At 41.3% G+C, this 24,379-nt stretch overlaps 1 protein-coding gene across 8 annotated transcripts in view; it reads right to left on the bottom strand.

Annotated features, from left to right (window-relative positions):
• The window catches only part of TNIK (TRAF2 and NCK interacting kinase), a 393,297-nt gene that overhangs the window by 163,648 nt on the left and 205,270 nt on the right, over positions 1-24,379 (bottom strand). For all 8 annotated transcript variants that reach the window (XM_043874417.1, XM_043874424.1, XM_043874420.1 and 5 more), the window contains one exon: positions 1,106-1,162. In XM_043874417.1, coding sequence (XP_043730352.1) covers positions 1,106-1,162 — 57 coding nt within the window. The remainder of the gene's footprint in view (positions 1-1,105; positions 1,163-24,379) is intronic.

The following is a 24,379-nucleotide window of genomic DNA, read 5'->3' on the forward strand; positions in this document are numbered from 1 at the left end:
AAGTGGTTCTAAACACATGGGAACAAAATTTTTCACCTGTTAAAATGCATATAATTTTAAAACTACATATAACATAAAGAGGAATTCAGATTAAAAAATGACTAAGGAAAGGAAGTCATAAATGTATAGTATAAATGAAAAGTACTAAAATTAGTATCATGGTTAATAGCATAGCATATAATGTATACTTATCAAAGGTGACAAACAGGACCAAAGAAGACATGGCTTGAAGTCTGACTTATGGACAAACTGTGTGTATTTCTTATTTGTATACTGGTTCTTAATATCTTTGTGTGACCTATTCACTCTACATCTCTTTACACTAAGTAATCCACTTCTGGGACAAAAGGAAGACTGTGGTCTTTTAGCTTTTATGTATAGCTGACAGACATCTTTAGAAAAATTCCCAAGACAATAGAAAATTATTGACATGCTTTTGATGTCCAGGGAGACTTTCAAGTCTGATCTTTGCTCTGTACTCTAGAAAAGGTATTAAAATATTTTAAATAGGCCTAGCAAAAGGGATTGAAAGCATAAGATTGTATTTAAAATAAAGTCTATTTCTTAGATGGCTTTTGATTATCCAGGCAGAAATTTTATTTCAGTGTTGCCCAATAATAATAAGTATTTGTGCATATGGTGAATATTTGGTCCATAATATTTTGGGGAAGAAAATATTCATGTTATACATCCTACTAGGATTTTAGAGCCATCCAAACTCTTGCCTATTCCAGTGTTAGGTGGACTTTGGGGAAAACCGTTAAGACCCACCTCTTCAGTGTAATTTCAGTATTATTCTCTTAATACCTTCAAATCCTTGTTTTGTCTTCATATGCAAATGTCCTCGGTTGTGTTTATGTAAATTATTGGCACACATTGTTTTTCACTCTGCCTTAGATAAGGCAGTGTGTACGTAGCTAATTAGAATGATTTACCCATGGTCATCTCAGTCAGTTGCTGAATACTCTTAATGTTAAGCAAAAGTGGGAAAGGTCTTAGATGTCTAAAAAAGATTCTATTTCCAAAAAGTGATTTTTCTCCATCACTAACTTCTTAAGACAAATATATAAAACAACTTTGAGATAGCAAGATAAAGATACATTACCCCTGTGACATCCATAACCTTGATGGCTGCCAGCTGGCCCGTTTTGACATGACGACCCTGTAAAAATAAATTTAAACAATTCAGTTCTGATAAGCAATATTAGCATTAGGCTTCAACTGTAACAAACAATTATGTGGATCAATGTTACAGAGCGCCCATGGGGAAGACAGACAGATAGACAGACATACAGAGAAATCTTAAATGCTTTGTAAATCAACCTATATTTAATGTTTATTTTGTAACACATGTCCATCACTTTGTCTTTTGAGTTTGTTTTAGCAGCTTTTGTCAAGTTTAATAAAAGAGACAATGTCAAATAATGAGGTTCTACCTCCTCTCCAAGGTGTTAGGCAGGGGCTGGAGTTGGAGGAGGGGTGTACATGGAATATCTGGGTGGAGCAGACGCAAGCATCTCCTCTATCAGCAAGCCCTTGGTATGTGAAGAAATGGTAGTTTCCTTGATTATTAAAATCTCTTGTATTGTGACAGTCTCAAATGGATATGACTCTGCTGGAGTTCACTTGAGACTGCTAATTCATCTTCATCTTAAAAGGAGACCTAAAGCAAAATAGAGAGCAATCAATCTGAATTTGTGATCAAAGAGACACTATTGAGCCCAAGGAACTGCTTCCCCAGAGTGGGTATCTCTGGCCTTTTTAACTACAGGAAGCATCAAGCACTTGAAATGGGAAGAGAAAAGGGTGTGGAGAGGAGGATATCCTCAAAGTGAAGCTTTACCTGCATGAGAAACATAAACTCTATAACTGACTCTCAGACAGGGGTAAAGGTGGTCAGTGTCATTATTTCTAAATACATTCTTTACGTGGCTTTTAAAATACATTGTACCTATGACAAAACCCACTGAAATGTTGTGAAGTAATTAGCCTCCAACTAATAAAAAAAAAAATTAAAAAAAAATAAATAAAAAAAATAAAAAAGTAATCAAGTCAAAATAAAATAAAATAAAATAAAATAAAATACATTGTACTTGCCACTGTTATCAGGCAGTATAATATATCTTCCAAGACAAATCCCTTTCACCTGAGGCAAATCCCTTTCACTTTCTAGGTCTCAGTTTCCTCATCTGAAAAATGGAAATAATGACAGTACCTAACTCACAACAGTGAAGGAGGATTAAATGAGACAGTAATTGTAAAGTGCTTGGCAGGGCCTGGCACAGAATAGCTGTGAGAAGACGCTGGCTGTAGCTGTTTATGGCCCTGTCTTGGGATTCCTTTTGAGTGCTGTCTTCCCTTTGAGGTTATGCGTTTCACGAAGGCAAGTGCGTGCCTCATCATTGTGGTCCTAGCGCCCGGAGTAGTGGGTGCCCAGCCCGTAGACGGGGTGGCATGTTTCTGGATGAACAGCAGCAGTTAGTGAGGGCATATCCACCTGGAGGTGGAGGAGACAGATTTGGTGCTGCCTGTCACTTTTCTTCTCATCCGTCCCAGCTCTGTGTATGCATCTGCCTGATTCTAACAGTGGTTCCTTCACCTTTCAACCCCCATTCTGTTTCCTGTCTTTCCTCCTCATTCCGGAAAAAGCACAAATAAGAAGACTTTAAATCAGTAATCCAATATGGTCACAGACGTACGTCAATTTTCAATAAACTGAGGGAGGGGGTGGAAGGGTTACCACACTAAGAGTCCTGGATCAGAATTCCAGAGGCCTGGTTCTGCCCATGACCAGCTGGTTCATCAGAAGCAAGTTCTAATCATCCATCTGCAAACTGCACTCTGTGGTCGGAGATGGGGGGGTGGGGGGGGAGGGTATCATTCTTAACACCCCAAGGAAATTTAGGAAAATTAGTTGGAAATTTAGCTTTCACAGTGACTAAGTGGAGGAGAATAGTACTGTGCTATTCAGAGCCCAGGGCCAGCAATGCTGACTTCGTGCAGAGGAGGAGGGCAATCTCATCCAAAGGAGAAGTAGCAACAGCGCCCTCTGTTGATAAACACTGTATGACCTCCAGGGTTGTCCTGGTCCCAGTAAGTCTGTGATGCTGTAATGGTGACCTTAACAAAGAAATCAGCTGCTTCTCTTTGGGAATAGAAAGTCTTTAAAGTAAGGGTCATTAAACAATGACTATTTCTCTAATATAGCACTAAAGAAGGGTAGGATCACTGCAGACAGAGGGTCTGGCTGATAACACAGCTGAAATTTCACCCTGAAATTCTTATAATGGTGCCATGCAGCCAGGGAACAGGAATGTTTGGGTATGTCTTCTGGGGACCTCTAAGAAGTGACCCCTGCCTGGCTCGCCACTGGCGGGCTCCCACCTGCTCTTACTTTGTGGTCCTTAACAAAAAACTCGCAGCAGTGGCCACAGGACTGGAAAAGGTCAGTTTTCATTTCAATCCCAAAGAAAGGCAATGCCAAAGAAAGTTCAAACTACCGCACAATTGCACTCATCTCACGCGCTAGCAAAGTAATGCTCAAAATTCTCCAAGCCAGGTTTCAAAAGTACATGAACCGTGGACTTCCAGATGTTCAAGCTGGATTTAGAAAAGGCAGAGGAACCAGAGATCAAATTGCCAACATCCACTGGATCATCGAAAAAGCAAGAGAGTTCCAGAAAAACATCTACTTCTGATTTACTGACTATGCCAAAGACTGTGTGGATCACAAGAAACTGTGGAAAATTCTGAAAGAGATGGGAATACCAGACCACCTGACCTGCCTCTTGAGAAACCTGTATGCAGGTCAGGAAGCAACAGTTAGAACTGGACATGGAACAACAGACTGGTTCCAAATAGGGAAAGGAGTATTTCAAGGCTGTATATTGTCACCTTGTTTATTTCACTTATATGCAGAGTACATTATGAGAAATGCTGGGCTGGATGAAGCTCATGTTGGAATCATGATAGCTGGGAGAAATATCAATAACCTCAGATATGCAGATGACACCACCCTTATGGCAGAAAGCGAAGAAAAACTAAAGAGTCCCTTGATGAAAGTGAAAGAGGAGAGTGAAAAAGTTGGCTTAAAGCTCAACATTCAGAAAACTAAGATCATGGCATCTGGTCCCATCACTTTATGGCAAATAGATGGGAAAACAGTGGAAACAGTGAGAGACTTTATTTTGGGGGGGGCTCCAAAATCACTGCAGATGGTGATTGCAGCCATGAAATTAAAGGACGCTTGCTCATTGGAAGAAAAGCTATGACCAACCTAGACAGCATATTAAAAAGCAGAGATATTACTTTACCAACAAAGGTCTGTCTAGTGAAAGTTACGGTTTTTCCAGTAGTCATGTATAGACGTGAGAGTTGGACTATAAAAAAAGCTGAGCACTAAAGAATTGATGCTTTTGAACTGTGGTGTTGGAGAAGACCCTTCAGAGTCCCTTGGACTGCAGGGAGATCCAACCAGTCCATCCTAAAGGAAATCAGTCCTGAATATTCATTGGAAGGACTGATGCTGAAGCTGAAGCTCAAATACTTTGGCCACCTGATGCCAAGAACCTACTCATTTGAAAAGACCCTGATGCTGGGAAAGATTGACGGTGGGAGGAGAAGGGGACAACAGAGGATGAGATGGTTGGATGGTATCACTGACACAATGGACATGAGTTTGAGTAGGCTCCAGGAGTTGGTGATGGACAGGGAAGCCTGGCGTGCTGCAGTCCACGGGGTCGCAAAGACACGACTGAGCGACTGAACTGATTGACTGATAAACTAACACTAGAAAAGAAAACTTACTTCTCCTCCATTTAAAATCTCCCTTCCAAGTTGAAATAACTGTTCTCAACAAGTCTGACAGACAACCAAATAATACACCTTGGGGATGGCAGTTTGGGTTTAAATGAGATCCTAGAGGTGGAACAATTAGCAGTCTCAGTTCAGTGCCAGCAAGGGTCCATGCTCTGGAACAGGAAGGCGGCTGAGCTGTCGATGAGGGGCCACCAAGAAGGCTGCCCAGCACGAGTTGCCTTTTACATCACTGGGGAATGCCAAACTAAATTAGGATCCAGATGAAGGCAGGCTTTGATGGGACGGCTAGGAATCAGCTGACCTATAAGATCACTAGACACCTGAGGCACATCAGCGTTAAGACAGCGTTCAAAGAGGCGACTTCATAAAGTTACAAATAAATTGAATAGGGAAAGCCCTCGAGGGGCCTAACTTAATCCTTCTTTTAGAGATCAGGCCAAAATCTCACAACTGATGAAGACCTAAACCCAGGATGCTTTTTCATCTGTTCCACTTCTGCTTTCCAGTTCCTGAATGTGAAATTTTATCACTAAAATTTAAACATAATTTTTTAAACCAACCTTTTCATATTTTATTTAATTTGAATTAAACATGAACCATTTGTCCCTGTTTCATGTAGGATTCATTTTTTTTTTTTTTTTGAGAGCAGGGAAACAGGGAGGATGTTATTATTAAAAAAATGTGTGAAGTGAAAATTCAATACTACTAATTTTAACTTATTCCCAATTACAAGAGAAATTAAAAATATAGACTCTATTTAATTTGGATCTAAAGTATATATTCAGCCAAGGAGTAAAAATTAAACTCTGGGGGAAAAGAAACTTTAAAGGAGACAAAGAATTAAAATTTTTTATCCATGAAAATTGGGGGGAAATACCCCATTAAATTGTGATTGCTGAGTCATTTCTTAATGAAAGATGAAGTAAGAGTTTTTTTTTTTTTCTACTGACATAACCAACAATAACAAAAACAACAGACTCAATCTGGAAAAACAAAATTGGTATTCCACTAGGACCCAAAGCCTTAATCATGTCCTGAAACATAAAAAGCCCTTTGAAAGATAGGAGGGAAAAAAAACATCAAATCAAGTCAGAGAGAGCAGAGGCCATGGGGTCACTCAGCTGGCATGAATCTGAGTCCCCCCAGAACAGTTTCTCTGTCGAGTTTATGATTAACCTCTCTATCCAAAACTTTATTTCCTTTCTAGTTCCACATCTGTTCCCCTTGAAATTGACAAGTATCATAGCAAAGAGGGGACTGGAACTGAGCAGGACCCTGTGGGGCCCTCCTGGGTACAAAGCCCCTTGGTGTCTCCCTTATCTGGTTTGTGGAAAAAACTTTAGTCTCCTTAGGTCTTCCCTGAGTTTCAAAGAGCAGAGTCAAGAAGTTAATGATTCAGACAAGAGTCACTTGGCACCCAGTTCCCTCCCAAAGGGGTACAGATAACAATCGGATGTGTATCTTTGAATTATTCTGCAGAAACTAAGATACCCACCCAGGTAGAGGATCGTGACTACATGCTGACCACAAGCATGCAGACCCCCGACTGGGAGGAACCAGAAGGTTGAGTTCCAGAAACACCACCCTGTTCAGTTCAGTTCAGTCACTCAGTCGTGTCCGACTCTTTGTGACCCCATGAATTGCAGCACGCCAGGCATCCCTGTCCATCACCAACTCCTGGAGTCTACTCAAACCCACGTCCATCGAGTCGGTGATGCCATCCAACCATCTCATCCTCTGTCATCCCCTTCTCCTCCTGCCCCCAATTCATCCCAGCATCAGAGTCTTTTCAAATGAGTCAACTCTTCGAATGATGTGGCCAAAGTACTGGAGTTTCAGCTTCAGCATCCATCCTTCCAATGAACACCCAGGACTGATCTCCTTTAGGATGGACTGGTTGGATCTCCTTGCAGTCCAAGGGACCCTGTTACCTCACCATAAACCCATCAGAAGGTCCATGAGCTGATCAAGGATCCTTATGACCTTCTCCCCTAATACTGTCTTTAAGAACCCTTGCTTGAATGCCATTATGGAGTTTGGGGTTTTTGAGCATGAACCACCCATTCTACTTGCTTGGTCCCTGAAAGAAATAAAATTTCTTTGGAGAGAAATCTGCTCCAGACTCTCGGCATTTAGGCTTGTTTGGCCTCACTGTGCCTCAGGCACATGAACTTGGATTGCACAATAGGTGGGAGCACCCCATGCAGGTGTTTAGACAGACTTACAAACCCATTCTGCTTCCCCTTCTTTTTATCCTTCTACCTCACACTTGAGGAGTACAGTACCTTCAAGGACTATAGTACCTTCAGCTCTCTAGATCCACAGGTTCCACATTCACATATACATTCAACTCAAGTCAAACAGAAAATACTTGGGGAAAAAAATTCTGGGACGTTCCCAGAAGAAAAACTTGAGTTTATCTGCATGCCAGCTACTATTTACATGGTATTTATCACTATTTACATAGCATTCACATTGTATTAGGCATTGTAAGTAATTTAGAGATTATCTATACTATACTGGAGAATGCACATAAATAATATGCAAATACTGTGCTATCTTATGTAAAGGACTTGAGCATCCACAGATGGTTGGACCCAAGCAGGATCCTGGAATCCATACATAGCCCAATCCCCATCCCACCATAGATACGGAGGGACTACGTTGCCCCTTTACCTACTCCCTAAAATAAATACAAGAGAAAAACAATGGTTGTGTCCAAAATAGCCATGCAAGCCTGATCTCTTCTATTGCTGTTATTTTCTAAGGAACAGTAAGATGGCTTAAAACTGCTGGCTCGAGGCAAGCCTGAAAGAGAGTCCTTTCATTTCTAGGTCACTGAAACACATTTGTTTCTAACACAGCACAGGAGAAAACCAAGGCTGAGGAAAATGCAGAAATTCTGCCCACCATCTCCGTTCCTCCTTGTCCAAGGACTCACGCAGGTAGAGTGCTTTTAGTTCTTTGTGCTTAGCTTAGATTTGATCTTGCCTTTATTGAGGAAGACTTCTTCAATTTCCTAATTTCAAGCAAGTGCCCTTACCTTTGTGTTTTCATAGCATTCTACACTAACCTACCAATTGTAATCCAACACTGTAATTTTCAAAATGTGCACCATAAGAACCATGAAAATAAATGAAATAGAAAAAAACAAAACAAAGCAAAATGCAGTGTAGAGCATGTAGTAACGGCAGCTGTTGTTTCACAGATTAAATGTTACGGTTACACTGATCACCTGCCTATCAATGATACTGTAAAACGCAACCCAGATTCTCCTTTTAAGACTGAAGTAGCTGACAGCTCTCAGCCAAGGCCCTCTTGGATCTGCCAGAAGCCCAAGGTCATGCTCCCTCCTGGAGACAGCCAACTCCAGTGGCTGGCTGATGCAGAAGTATAAAGGCTCAGGCCTTTAGTTTTAAAGTTGGGCAATTCTGAAGAGCCTGCTCAGCCCCTGACCTCTCCTTGAGATGGCTGAGGTCTGTCTTGAGACGTGCACGCATGCTAGGTCACTTCAGTCATGTCCAACTCTTTGTGACCTTATGAACCTTAGCCTGCCAGGCTCCTCTGTCCATGGGATTCTCCAGGCAAGAATCCTGGAGTGGGTTGCCATTCCCTCCTCCAGGGCATGAGACTGCATTGCAGTTAAACTTCCTCTGCACAAAACTGTGCGTGCTGCTTGGTCACTCAGTCAAGTGATTGAGTCATTCAGTCACTCAGGGTCCAACTCTTTGTGACTCCATGGACTATAGCCTTCCAGGCTCCTCTGTCCATGGGATTTTCCCAGCAAGAATACCGGAGTGGGTTGCCATTTCTTCCTTCAAGGGATCTTTCCGATTCAGGAATCAAAACTGTGTCTCCTAAGTCTCCAGCATTGCAGGTAGAGTCTTTTAACATTCTGCACAATGCCAGTTTTTTTTTCCCCCTACAGGTGTAGATCCTAAGAACACTCTCTAGTGTAATACCTACATACATATATCTCCATCTCAGGATCTGTTCCCTGGGAAACTCTATCTAAGACAATTGGTACCAGGAAGGGCCTGAGGAGACAAGCTCTCAGAGTAGCTGTCAATAAGACTCCCATCACTGGTGGCAGGTGGCTCAGTGATAGTCCCTGGCACATTGCAGCAGCGTCGCTGTGAACGCATTCACTAGTGGGGAACTGGAGTAGGTTACAGGTGCCAGGGAACACACCAGTGAGCCCAATATTTCAGACTTCTGAGATGTCCTTAGGAAACAGTAGTTTAAAAAAGTAGAATCAGATGGCTTTTGCAGAGAATCACTGATGTACTAGAGAAAGACAGTGAAGACAGTGAAAACCAGAGGTGATTGATCATCAACTAAAGGTAACATATGAAAATCATAAGGGAGGTCAGATTAAATTCCAAGGTCTGTGCAATATCTTTAATCAAGATGGGACCATCTCTTCTGAAGATGCAGAGGGCTCCAGGGATGAAGGGTTTCAAGCATCCAAGTGCATCAACTTGAATGTCTCTATTCCAAGTTTCAAAGCTCATTTCTTCTTAGGCTTGAACTAACGATTCAACTTTTGCTAATAATAATTCCTGAAATCTGGTCCTCAGCTTTTTCTATGCTCAGGCTGCAAAAGATAAGAATCTTTTTATAGTCTACCCATTTTGGGAGAGGGGGATAAATGGACAATAGCAGCAGTCAAGCTTGAGAAAGGCATGGTGAGCAGGAACTTGGACCTCTCAAGAATTGGTGGTATAAAAAAAATAAAATAAAATAAATAATTTTTTAAAAATTAAAAAAAAAAAGAATGGGTCGTAGACGAGGGATATGTGAGCATCAGGTGCAGCTGTTAGACAATATGTAATAGTGGGGGCTTCTTCTTACAACTTGGCTTAGGAAAAGAGACCAGCCAGAAGTCTAGTGGAGCTGTTTCCGGAACTTATTATACAAAGCAGGTTGATGTAAGCATCATAAGTAATTGACTGTAGTGGATACTGTGGGCTACAACCCAGACTCCTTTTTCAGGACTGGTGCACTCTGTGTCCTCCAGGAATTGCCCGTAATTAAAGAGGGCATTTGGACCCAAGGTCATGCCCCTTATCTGGAGGAAAAAACCATTCAGTGATTAGCTGATGAAGGAATACAAAAACCTACATCATTTACGTCAAAGTGGAAATCTCTGAAGGGCCATCTCAGCTCCAGAGCTCCTTTTATGGTGATTGCCTGAGGCTATGACATGGCCAGCAATTCCTTCCTCTGCCCAAATCTGTCTTCACTCTTAGAGGTGTTGATCCTGACAGCACCTCCCAAAACACTTCCTACAAGCAAATATCTATCCTCAGAATTTGTTTCCTAGGGAACTCAACCAAAGTATCTATCTATCTATCTACCTACCTACTAACTTACCTATCTGTATTCTCAATATTAATGTAACATAATAATTTTTACTCAATCTGGGGTGAGAGATTTTAGAAAAACTCTGACCTAAACAGTGAATAGAATAAACCAGGGACTTTATTCAAGCATTGGGAGTTATAGTCCAGATAACAAGAACAGCATGTTCAAAGGTCCTGTGGTGTAGCGATTTGAGCATTCGAGTAACTGATGGCAGGCCGGTATGACTGGAGAAGACAGTATATGTCTAATGAGTACATACAGGGTCTCACCGGCCATTTCAAGAAGTTCTACCTTCATCCTAAGACTGATGGGCAGTCACTTTAGGATTTGAAGCAAGGTTGTAGGGTCATCAGGTTTGCCTTTTGAAAAAAACTTCTCTGAAGACAGGGCAGGGAACAGGGGAAACTGGAAAAGATGTTGGAACAGTAACACAGTATTGCTTAGCAATTCATTTGCAAGATAATGGCAACTTGGACTAGGATGGAAGTAATGGAGAAGATGAGAGATAGAGAGAGAGTCCAGAGATATTCAGGAGGTCAAGTCAACAAGATTTGAGAACAGATGGGATATATATTCACCCCCATGTTTTCCAGAGTGTTTGACACAGCAGGGATTCAGTAAACATTTGCGAATAACAGACTGAATGAAGTAGTGACATCTGAGGGTTATATTCAGGTTCCTGGGCAATACCGACCATATGACCATATCAGTTTCTTCCATTCCCCACTCCTGAGCCCTATGTCAACACACACACACTTTTTTATCCAGTCACAAAGTGTATAGGAGCAGATGAGGCAGGGTTGTGAGCAGGAATTACAACCATTTCACCCATAAATAAATTAGATGATTTTAGTGGATGAAGTTCCTTTAAACTCTTATAGAGAGGCCAATTTACTTCCCCTCTACAGAGATCACAGAGAAACCAGAAATTGGTTTTAGCTTTCCTTCTGAGAGTGAAGTTGAACACCGATTTTCTACTCACGATTAAGATTAAAGCATAGTTAAGATACCTATCTGAACATCTTCAGGAATGCAACCCTTCTTTGATATATGTCTTGAGGCAAAAAGGTAGATAAGACAAGTTTATGAAAAGACTTTGTAAATCCTTATGATCAAGGAACAAGAATGTTCACAGAATATGCTTGGCATGGTGTCTGCTCCTACCGTTTCCCCAGGTTACTGGGGCCTCTATTTATCCTTGGCCTGCACATGCCATTCATCTGAGACTTAAAAATTCCTCCTGACCACATGAGCAGAGCCCTCGTTGCTCCCAGACTGTGGCAAAGATGAAGCAAGGTAGCGATACAGGACAGTTCCCAAGCAACAGTTCTCTATCTCAGCACCGCTCACTGTGAATTCCTTTGCTTGGCACCTCCAAGAAGCAGAAAATGGATTGTTTTCAAGACTGTTCAGGGCTGGGCCAACTGAGAATTGAGGCTTGCTCACAGACACAGGGCAGGGAAGAAAAGCCCGTGTCTCATTTTTCTTTTTAGAAACTAGCATTCCTGTCTTCCTGGCTGCCAGTTTGGCTTAGTTTATAAAAATCAAAATGGATGATTAAAGAAAAAAAAAAAACCAAATAGCTACGATTTTTAGCAGACAATAGTTAATATATGCAGACTCCATGGCAGGAAGCCTGATGCCTGTACCCAGGAAAGGCGTGCACAGCTGAAGGGATAGCAGCGAGGAGCAGACAGGCTGTGGGGTGATGCGAGCTCAAAAAAGGAGCAGAACCAGTCTCTTGGCCATGGCCTTAAGCCAACAACCTCCACTGCCCAACAACCTCCTCGCTCAACCCCTCAAATGAGCACACAACAGAAGATCTTACCGGCTCTCATCTGATTTATGCCACAGAATTACCACAGTCATTTGTGGCTCCTGTACATTAATTTCTGGGAGGACTAAGCCCCCGAGACGTGAAGGATCAAAGGCAGGGGATAGAACGTCTACGTGCAACCTCACCAATATTCTACTGCTCCCCATTCACCATGACAGCCTTCGTTGTCCCTTAAGTCAGGGTGGTAGGTGGGGATACGTGTGGCATTTAAAAGCTCTGGTTCCTGGACACCAGTACAGAATGAAGTTTATACCCAACCTCAGTAACTAAGGCTTGCCAGGTGACTCAGTGGTAAAGAACCTGCCTGCCAATGCAGGAGATGCCAGAGATGCCGGTTTGATCCCTAGTTCAGGGAGAGCCCCTGGAGTAGGAAACGGCAATCCATTCCAATATTCTTGCCTGGAAAATTCCCTGGACATAGGAGCCTGGCAGGCTACAGTCTGTGGAGTCACAAAGAGTCACACACGACTGAGTACGCATGCACTGGAAGTGAAGTCGCTCAGTCGTGTCCGACTCTTTGCGACCCCATGGACTGTAGCCTACCAGGCTCCTATGTCCATGCGATTTTCTAGGCAAGAGTACTGGAGTGGGTTGCCATTTCCTTCTCCATGGGATCTTCCCGACCCAGGGATCGAACCCAGGTTTCCCACATTGCAGGCAGACACTTTACCCTCTGAGCCACCAGGGAAGCCCAAGCATTCAGTAAAAGGAGAAAACAACCTTCTGACAAAATCTGCCAGAAAACTAAAAGTATTCACCTTAAGCAGTCTTCTTACAATTTCTGTCATGAAAATGTTCATTAATTAAACGTTCTCAATTTTTAAAAAGTCAAAGCAAAAATCCTATCTTGGCTCTCAATGGTTATTTTTGGTTTTTATTGGGGTGGCCAAGTGAGATTTCTGTGCTCTATGAAATCTGAGAGTCAGGCACAGGTGTTTTAAAATACATGTGCATAGTAAGGCCAGGAATCCCCTTAACGTACAAAGATGGGCTGTTCTTGATATAGTCTGTAAAAAGTTAAATGTAATAATACATATAGCCCTTAATAACTTACACTAAATAATCCATGTGAATTGTATGGAAGTCAATTTCTCTTTCCTCTTTAGTCTGTAATGCCATGGGCCCTTCAGTCCACCAGGCACATGGAAACTCCTCAGGACTCTGCCTTATGTCCATTTAATTCTCTGACATTGTCAAGGACAGAATTTTGCAAAGAGTAGGTGCTAAATCATGCTGTGAAACAGGAAGTTTCCAGGCCTAGTGGACCTTATATGCTGCCCCCAATCATGGTGAAAAGCGAGACTCCAGTGACTCATCATGGCTGAACCTGGGGGGAGCTTGATAGAACTGGGAGAAATGCCTACTCAGGAGGGGCAGAAAGCTTTTTTCTTAAGAAAACAGAGATTGTAACTATGGCTCATGGTATGGAAACTGTAGAAGACTCACTGGAAAAGACCCTGATGCTGAGAAACATTAAGGGCAGGAGGAGAAAGGGGGCAACAGAGGGTGAGATGGTTAGATGGCATAAAACTCAATGGACATGACTTTGAGCAAACTCAGGGAGATGGTCAAGGACAAGGAAGCCTGCTGGGCTGCAGCCCATGGGGTCACAAAGAGTCAGACAACAGTGAGCGACTTGACAACAATAGGACCTGGAGGAAGAAGCCATACAGTCCGATGTGAATGTTTTGCTCAAGAAGGTTTTGTTTTTGTTCTTTCCCAAATGTGAACACCCACACTGGGTCACAGAGTAACCTGGAGATGGGAGAAGACCTTAGCATTCTGCATTTCAGATTCTCAGTTCACCTGAGGAAGAAAGTCAGGCTGAGGAAGATATGACCAGAGAAAAGCAAGGCTCTGATGCTGCCAAGGTACAGTTCCTCCATCTCTGCCTCCCTTTTTCCTGAAAGAATACTAACCCCAGGCAGACAGGCATGCCCTTGACAAAGGGCAGCCTATTTTTTCAGATTTTGAATCAATAGCTCCCTCTCTAGGGACTATTATACAGGCAACTCTGTCTTCCCCTGAGGACCTCAGGCCCGACCCTGTGCTCACTTCATCCCACCTCCCAGCTGCAGATTAAGAAGATATATTATGTTGGCCCTCCAGGCCTTGCAAAGGTTTGTCAATTACAGCCCGAAACCTGCCCTGTGGTCAGATTTACGACCACGTGGTCAGGAGTGGGCGGGGTTGGCTTTGCATCACGAGGCACCACAGGCGCGGGGGCAGAGATTAATCATAAAAAGACGGCGCTGCATTTCATTTCACCTAATTTATGGCTTTCATTGGCAGCCAGTCCACCCACAGCACCGTCTGGGTCACTTAATAACAGAATATCTTCGGCAGCAGCAAGAGCAGGTTTCGAGGCTCAGAAGTGTACGGGAACAGAAAGGACCGCACCCCAAGTGGAGAGAAAAACAATGCCAAGGACCACAGTGTTCCCAGCCATCATTCACGGGGCGGCAGGAACACAAATAGGGACCCATTTGACTTTTTATCAGGGCTGCTGATGAATAAACCCTCTCCCACAGTGTCCTCAAACCTCCAGAAGTTTTAATTAAAACAAAAGAAGTGTCAGCAAGAGAAGCACTGGAATGTAATTAGGGCCCACCAAATCTAAAGTAATATGGGAGAAAAAAAAAAAGACTAGTAATGAAAGGGAAGCTTTCATGTTCTTACTGAATCCCTGCTCTGTTCTGACACAAAAATCAATTTCAATAGGCTTTAGTTGTATCTGAGCAGGAACACAGGCGACAGATGAAATTTAGTGAGCAATTTACTGGAGTCATAAAGATTTCCATGAAAGAGAGGCTACAGTGAGTGCTCTCAACCAAATGCCGCCTCTGTAAGAACCTTGCAAGTATATGTGTGTGTGCCTATGCATATGGATATAGATGGGGGTGGGGATTTTGAATAGTTATATATCCTCTAGCCTAAAACAAAAAAAGACACCCCACCCCCCACCTTTACCGCACAGCCTTTAAGGGGCAATTTTAGCTCCACCCCAGGTGATACCTGGCTTCCCAGGTGAATCAGTGGTAAAGAATTCACCCGCCAGTGCAGGAGACTCAGGAGAGGTGGGTTCAGTCTCTGGGTGGGGAAGATTCCCTGGAGGAGGAAATGGCAACCCACTCCAGTATTCTTGGCTGGAGAGTCCCATGAACAGAGGACCCTGGCAGGCCACAGTCCATAGGGTCGCAAAGAGTCGGACGTGACTGAGCGCTGGTGATGTGAGGGAATACCTGGAGACATTTTTTGATTGTCATCACAGCTCAGTGCTGCCATTGGTATCTAGTGGGTAGAGGCCAGAGATGGTACCAAACCTTCTACAACTTATAGGACACTGCCTCCACCCCAAAAAATAATTATTGGGCTCCAAATGTTAATCTGGCCAAGATTGACAAGCCCCAATTTAAAATAATTTCATATTTAATAGGTCCTCAATGAATGCTGAATTCTTGTCAATGCCATAATCCCCCAGAGGCAAAGTTTACAAAGATCAAAAGATTAAATAAACTCCTAAAAAACAGAGATAAGGTCTTGCCTTCTGGGATCTCCAGTGCAGGTGAAGAGCAGATGGAGGTGTCATTGTTCTTTCTTTGCTTAGCAGGATTTACAAATGAGGGGCTTATTCTCAAATTCCAACATGCATGGCCTTTTACAGGGGCTTCCCTGGCGGTCCAGTGGTTAGTATTCCGCACTCTCACTGCCCAGGGCATGGGTTTGATCCCTGCTTCCCACATGCTGCATGGCACAGCCAAAAATAAAATAAAATGATGGAGCATTTATATGAACAAGGTTCTCCTCTTATCAACATCTATGGCCTTTTAGAACACAGGGAATACCCAATAGCCTGTGAGATCACTCTCCATCTGGCTTTTGTGTGTGTTAGGAGGCCAATTCCAAAATCTTCAGTCTCCCGGTGAAGCAGCATATTCTAAATTTTAAAAAATTGATAAAGTAATATTGGGGCTAAGAGAATTTGGTTTATATTTGGACACAGAAATACAATTTTTGCTAATTATAATTTTGGAAAGAATATCCTATTTTCACTTCTCAGCCACTGTTAAATCTTCTCAATTCTTCACAGTGTGTGTGTGTTCTTCTGCCCTTCTCAAATGTTTATAGTTTCTAACTGCTGGCAGCTCAATTCAGGAATACAGTATTTTGTTTGATTAAAATATAAATCATGGTGAAACTTCCTGCTAAAATATAAAGGTCGACTATGTAAGAATAAAGGTGTTTGCCTTTACCCAATGTAAGTTCTTCAAATGAACAGATATAAGGATCTTGCCATTGTTGTAAGTGATTTGTTTCTAAGAAAGAAAGAAAGGAGGATCCATCTTTTCCTTAAAAAAAAAAAAAAAAAGAATAAGATGAGCAACATTATTCTATATTAATGACACCATTCACCCATTTTAGGCAACTGAGGATTACAGAGCTCAAGTTTCTTGAAAATGGCCAAAGAAAAACATCCCAAATACAGGTCCGGCACAGTTTATACAAGGATCATATCACTGTCACGGTTCCACCTGCAACAGCAGAGGACCCAGATCTCTGCAAAGGCTGAAAACCTCTCTCCTGCCAAGGGAGGTCGTCTGTGTCAGCAGACTGCATGAGCGACTGTGCTTTCCAAGCAAAGGCCTGCAAATCGTTCTTGGGTGGGAGGGCGAGAGGACAAAAAGGACATTTGAAAACTGAAAGCCGTTTTTATAAATACCGGAGGGCTCGTACATATTTATAATCCTTCAAAGTGCTGGTGACCATGGACTATGGCAGTTTGTCAGCAAACACATCCATCCCTGGGAAGTGAGCTGCTGGAAGTAATGGCTCAAGAGCCCCTCAGAAGCTCCCGCCCTCCCTCCAGAACAATAGCGTTGGGCCAAAGATGACACCCTGGGAAAGAAAGAGGGGTCTTTTAAGTAAATCTGATGTGCCCCAGGATCTGGGCGGGTAGCTGTTTATAAGTGCATTTATTCGCAGCTAAATTTAGCTGCAATTCAACTGTGACCTGTCAGGTAGCTTCCTCTCAAGGAGGGTGACGTTTCCCTGACTCCAGTGGAATGGTCTGCCACCACACTTCCATGCCTCCAGCCTAGACTGATTGGTCAGGGGCTGTGAGAAGAGCAAGGAGAGCATCTTGCTGGCTTTTCAGCCAATCTTCTCTTCTCAAGCAGGCATTGCACCTAGTCCGAGAGAGTCACCAAACTGAGCAGGAGCTTTGGAGGACCTAAGAGATGAGGATGGAAAGTAGGAGAAAAGGCTTTGGAGAAGGCTGAGGAGCCCTTGTATGACTTCCTAGTTCTAGAACTACTTTTGGTCGATAGTTTCCTTATCTGTGAATCGCATATAAAATTATTTGCTCACTGAAAGGACTCAGCATACACACACATAAACATATGGTTTAGGCTCTGGATAAACGATGATGATGTCTGTGTCGGTCACTCAGTCGTGTCTGACTCTTTGCGACCCCACACCCCACAGACTGTAGCTCGCCAGGCTCCCCTGTCCGTGGAATTCTCCAGGCAAGAATTTTGGAGTGGGTTGCCATTTCCTTCTCCAGAGGATCTTCCCAACCCAAGGACTGAACCCAGGTATCTTGCATTGCAGGTGGATTCTTTACTATCTGAGCCATCAGGGAAGCCGTATGGTGATGATATTTCAGTGTTACTAAAGATTGTGTTCTGACCTCATCTCCTACTGTGTGTCTCCCCCAGCCCGTGCACACCACCCTCTCCTCAGCTCTGAAACTACATTTCTCTTCCTTCTGTTGTACTTGCTTGCTCATTTCCTTCAGATTTTGACTCAAAAGTCATCTTTCCTCGGGAGTCCTTCCCTAACCATCCAATCTAATGATTCCATTCCACTGTAGCTCTTATTATCTTCCATCCCGGCTTTGCTGTCATCAAACAAATGATAAATTTATCTTGTACGCTGGGCAGCTCTGACTCTTGAATGGAGGTGTCTTGAGGGCAGACACTTCTCTTTGTCATGTTCATTCTCTCTCTTCAATGGCAGATGTGTGCCTGCACTCAATCAATATGGGCTTTAAGAATAAATCTCCAAACTCAGTGGGAACACTTGTCCAGGCAGGTGCCTCTGTTCTCCTTATAAAAAACCACAGCATTTCCTATTCCAGGGCATAACAACTGATAGAACAAGTACTGTCATCAAATGAGGAAACTGAGGCTCAGGGGAACAAGCTTTTAGCAGGTTGTACTTTCCATTCAGATTGGCCTTGCATATAAGTAAACCAAGCAAGAATGTATTACTCCTTTTTTATTCTGTGTAAAATCCTCCCTAAGGCTAAGTAAACGGCATAGAAGAGAAGTGAAAGTCACTCAGTCATGTCCGACTCTTTGCGACCCTATGGACTCTACAGTCCATGGAAATTCTCCAGGCCAGTATGCTGAAGTAGGTAGCCTTTCCCTTTTCCAGGGGATCTTCACAACCCAGGGATCGAACCCAGGTCTTCCACATTGCAGGCTGATTCCAGCTGAACCACAGGGGAAGCTCAAGAATACTGGAGTGAGTAGCCTTATCCCTTCTCCAGTGGATCTTCCCAACCAAGGAATCGAACCATGGTCTCCTGCATTGCAGGTGGATTCTTTACCGACTGAGCTATCAGGGAATCCCATAAGGGCATAGAATAGAGCCATAAAATAAAATGCCTGACAATCGGTATATTTTGTCTACGAAGATTTATTTATGTAAATACATGACTGCATTTTCAAATTACGTTCCTGCTAGCAACGGCCAATAAATCAATCATAGAGGTAGAAATTAAGGATGAGGTTGTCTGTGCTTTGTGAACCAGTGAGGACACTGTATAACCTTTCCTTGACCACAAATGTGGAAAGATAGCGCTAGGATATTCGCCTGAACCATTCAGACCTCAATCAGCTAAGGTCACCTGCACAAAATAAAAATGACAAACTGCCTTTCCTTCTTCCTTTTCCTCTTTTCCAGTTGTGGAATAGGTATAAGCATATGGCCAAAGATTTGAATATCAAGTCTAAGTTAAACCTGGTCACCAGGACCTGATTTCTGTCACCTTGGGCCTTATGTACTTGCCTACTATCCAAAAGATCAGTATCTACCTGCATTTCTTTGGCATTAAGCTCAGGAATGTTGCATCTGCAACATTAATGTTTATTTCAACCATGGCTTCTGTCTTCAGAAAGAAAGGTAAGAAAATCAAAATGGTGCTCATTTAAACAAATAACTGAACTGATAGCGTTTTTATAATTAAAGTGTGACTTATGATATCCCACGATCTCCTAACCAGAAAACCTGTCTTAGATTCAGTAAACCAATAAAAGCTAGTATTTAATGTCAATAATAATACAATGTATTAATTTATTAATCACTGACAGACATTCATCAATTCATAGGTGCAACTATTGAAAAATACATCAAGAACTGTACATACAATGCTTAAAAGTCTTGAATTAAATCATACTTTTTAATAAAAACACATTATACTTCTGTTTCTATATGTTTTAATGTTTACTTTTTCTTTTTGAGAAAAATACCTTTTAGGTAATAAATTCAAATTGATGAAAAATCTTTGGAAGATGGTAAATGCAGTGAAACTGAAGGGGTAACAATATACACATTCTATTCAGAATTTGATCAGTTTCTCATTTTTCAATAAGGCTTGAGGCAAATCTCTTTAACTTTTCATGAATTTTATAAAGAAAGAAGTAGAAATACTTGCTATGTCTGTTTTCTTTTATAGGCCAAAAATGCAAATCGGAGCAAGCAGATACGATACGGTGAGATCTTATGACTCACCTGATTGAGTCAACATTTCATTGTGTTGCTCATAATAACTCCCAATAGAACTGTCTAACCTTGACAATTTCTGTTCAGGGGCTCACAACATATCACAAATACAGTCAGCACAAGATTCCATTATTAAGTAAAATGACAGTCCATAAAAAACTTTCTAAAAAGGCATCATTTCTATAAATAGAAATGGATTTCAGTGCACACTGGAATGTGGTCAAATTTTTACAAAGAAAAGTCTTATAAAGGAAATCTAATTTCACATAAAATGGGCACAATAATTATAATAAGATAAAAAAAACAACCCTTCTTACCCTAGTCACAAGCCACATTGTTACACAACTCCAAGAAACACTAATACCATTCTTTTCCAGATGAATGGAAATTTCCTGGAATTGAACAACACAGCAGCCCTGTAATTTAAATTTAAATTCACAGACAACTTACTGAGCACCTGTTTTATGTATAAAAAGTGGTGCGTCTATCTCTGAGTGGTCTGAGTCATAATAATCATAATTATAAAATTATTGCATTAATTTAAGTTCATTTTAATAGATTTTACTTCTAAAAAATACTCATAAAAATATGGTTTTGTTTCCTATTTGTTTCATTTTCAGAGGCTTCTTCAAGTTGTCAATGACATCTTATTTTGGTGGAAGATATCATTAAAAAAAAATATATATATATAATATATGTTGCCCTTATAAGACACAATAATTACCTTAAAGAAAAACAGTAAGGAAGAAATCTACTTTACCTCATTGAAAGAGAACTATTTTTATTAGATCCAGAATATTCTTTTCTAATTTACTTTGCAAGGTCCTCCCAGGACAACTCTACTGCAGAAAAAAATTGAAGAGGACTGAGATTTAAAGAGGCTGTCTTTTAAAGGCCATGATACAATTTTAATTTTGTGCTTAGTGCTATACTATTCTCATCCAAAGTTCTTTTTATTTTTTAACTCAAATAATCAACATTATAATACATTCTCAAATATATTTACTTATCCAGAAAAAAGCAAAACGATTGACAGCTGGAAACTTCCTGCATTTCAATTTGTATCTGCCAGCACAGAATCACTCTCCAGTCTGGTCACATATTATTTCTGCCACAATTTTAGGGGAAGATACTATTAAGAAAATATCATGCTTTTCAATTTGCAATTTAATCTACCAGCCTACGTGTTACAGAGGTCAGAAGGAAATGAACTTTATGATTGTATTTTATTAAATTGACACACCCATATTTGATATATTTCACTCATTTAAAAAATTAATTCAGTGGCAGTAAGATAACAACTTTACTGGTTCTCTCTCTATAGATCAAAGGAAATTGTCTAGACTTCAACAAGAGACCTGAAATTACTATGAGATTATGAAAAAGGAGCAAGGTACCTACTTAGAAACAGTTCTCTAAGTTTCCTAACTATTTTGCACTTAACTTACACCATTATTAATGAACAATATTGGTACTAGATTACCAATATTCTCAGATACTTCTAAGAAATACAGTATTAAAGCAAGTGATTTGGAAAAGAAAGTTAGAATAAAAGGAAACAGGAAATCAGATCTGTTGAAACTTCTACCTCCATTGTGTATAAAGGAACCAGTTGTGTAGGGACTTGGGTCTGATAAAGACCTTTACTTAGACCTTTACTCTTCAACACGGCGCTTAGGTACAGATGTAATTAATACTAACTCCACAACCTAAATCAAAATTAGAGAAGTTAGAGGCTCCTGTGAGAGCAATCTGAATGATGTCAGGAAAGGAGTCAACATATTCATGATACCACAGGCTAAGGAAGAGGCTGAGAAAAATATATAGTAACAGACATTAACTATACAAAAGTCGACAGAGCCGTGGATCACTGTTTTCTATGAAAAATAAGTGAAACAATAGATTTAATGAATAATTTGAAGTTTTTAATATTCTTATAGATTTGTGAAGGTAATAAAAGAGAGTTATCTAGGAAGGTTGGGACATCTTTTTAAGATACTTTTATAAAAATAGATCCTCAGGATTTTGGTATGATGAAGGTGCTATCGTACTCCATAATGCAAGAGGGGAAGACCAGATTAGATGTTAAAAATCTGTATAGTGATTTTTTTTTTTTTTTACAATTTATGCATTTCTTTCCCATAGATCACCTCATTTGCTTTTAATAATTTTCCCCTGAGCACCTACTAACACAAATATGAATAAAGTACTATTTCTTGCCCTCATGGAACTTATAGTCACAGCTTTTCTACATTATATGTTTTTAATACTATAAATATTTTTAATTTAAGTAAATGAATATCAAGTCCTGTTGGAAATGGTAAGAGAAAAAGAAGTGAAGGTAGGGAGCAGGAAAAAGAAGTGGGTGTCAGTATAGGGCAGTCTTGAAAACATGAAGGAAGCAAAGGCAAGGAAAACTAGAGTGGAACCTCAGGTAGAGGGCAAGGTGTGTGAATAAGAGAGAGAAGAAGAGAGGAAGGGAGAAGAAGGGAGGGAGAGAGTGCAGGCAGAGAGAATGTTGCAGAAGAGGTTAATGAACCCAGATCAGCCTCTTCTGCCACATTCAGGATGACTTGGACAGTGCTAATCCTGAGCCCTGAGGAAGGGAGTTGAGAAATTCATACCAGGTTACTGTGAGCTGGGCTTACCTGTTAGACGGACATCATCCAAACTCTTCCCAAGTCAAATAAAAAGGTACCTGTCTGAGACAACAGTGGCAACTAAGAAGACTCCACAGCTGTGAGTAATAAATTAGACACCACTGAATACTTAGATTGAAGAATCAGTGAAAGAGAGTGTGACTTCATATTCACACTTCAAAACAAAACAGATTCTAATTACATTGATACAAACAGGGAGCTGGAAATAATAAACAGTATGTGGTTATCATAGCTGGTAAGTGAAAAGCATTATTAATAATGAATACTTATGTATTGCTTACTATGGCAGGCACTGTTTAAAGCCTTTCATATCTAATCATAACCAACTATGAGGTGGATATTAGTATTATCCTCATTTTGTAGATAAGGAAACTAAGATACAAAGCAGCCATACAACTTATCCAAAATATCTATTATTTAAGATATGTAGGTTCTCACTGGAGTTCATCTGGTTTTCCGCATTTTCTTTATTGCTTAATTTAATAAACAAAAAAATATTTTGCAGGGCTTTCAGGAGTTTACTTGCAACCTTAGTCTTTCTAGCACTAGTTACTCTCTCAAGATTTGGGGGGTTTTCAGCTATGATTTTCCAAAATGGAGTTTTCAGAAACCCTCAGCTTGTGAAACTGATTATTATGATAGACAGATGATCAAATATTCCACAGAATCAGAGCCAGACCAGCCAACTCAGACTGAGCTGGATAGCAATGGGAGCAAAGTTAAGACTTTAATTCAGTCCTAAATGATCAAAGGGACTAGGTCAGGAGAAACACAAGGAAGGACACTTAAGGTGCTGAAACACAGTCCAGAATGGGTCAACGTATTAGGAAGAGTCAGAATCTGTGTGTGACTGCGCGTGGAAAACGGCAGGAAATAAGGCTGGAGAAATAGACAAGGTCCCAATCAAGAAGAACTTCCCATGTCATGCTAAAGAGTGTAACATTAAAGGGTTTAAGCTGGGAGTCACAGGATGAGACTGGATTACAAAAAGGACACCCTATTGCTGTCTTCCACACACAACCCCCCATTCTCAACTCCCCACGCAGCGTCATCAGCTCCAGGACTGTAGTTCATCCATCCTCTACAACAATTTGGAGACTATTAAATCAGTCAGGATCTGAAACAACGTCTGTGGCAGAGAGAAGAGAATGGATCTAAGGAATTAATAAGTAGAATCAACAGGACTTTTATATGGGAACAAGCTGACATCTCTGGTGTGTGAATCTGGGTACCATTCTTTGAAACAGAAGATTCATGGGCAAACACAAAGAGGAGGAAGTGACTTCCATCTGAAACATACAAGGTTTCAGGTGTCTGATAAACACCCAGACTCTCGTGTCCACCAGGAAGCCAGCTGAGTAGCCTAAGCCTCAGGGGGATGAGCTGGTTTTATTGAACAGAAGAACTCACAAAAGATGCTAAGAAAAAAACAACCAGATGGTGGGAAAAGAGAATGGTGCAACGTCAAAGGAAATTAAGGAAGAAGAAAATTTCAGAAAGGAGGGTGTGGAGAGTCTCGGAAAGGAGGGTATAGTCAGAACCAGATGCTACAGGAGACCAAGTAAAATAAGGGCTGAAAAGGGCTCATTCGTTGGGACAATGATGAGGCCCCTGTGGATAGAAGCAGGAATTGTGAGTCAGAGACAGAAGCCAGATTACAGAGAGGGAAGGAAAAAAGTAGGTGACCAAGCAGAGACACAGGAAATAGAAAAAAGGTGGTTCAGCCTGGAAAGAGATGGAAACAGATCCTGAGGTCTCACTGATAAAGTCTGTGCCGAGAGGAAAGCAGGAACACAGGCAGAGAGGAGCAAGGCCCAGAAACAGGAGGCGGGAGCCCACACCCATGGGAGGAGGACTAGTCTTGAACAGAAGAAGGGGAAGGTCTTGCTTCAAGACAGGATCGAAGAAG

The sequence above is a fragment of the Cervus elaphus genome, chromosome 19 (assembly GCF_910594005.1).
Source record: "Cervus elaphus chromosome 19, mCerEla1.1, whole genome shotgun sequence".
In the NCBI taxonomy this organism is placed as follows: domain Eukaryota; kingdom Metazoa; phylum Chordata; class Mammalia; order Artiodactyla; family Cervidae; genus Cervus; species Cervus elaphus.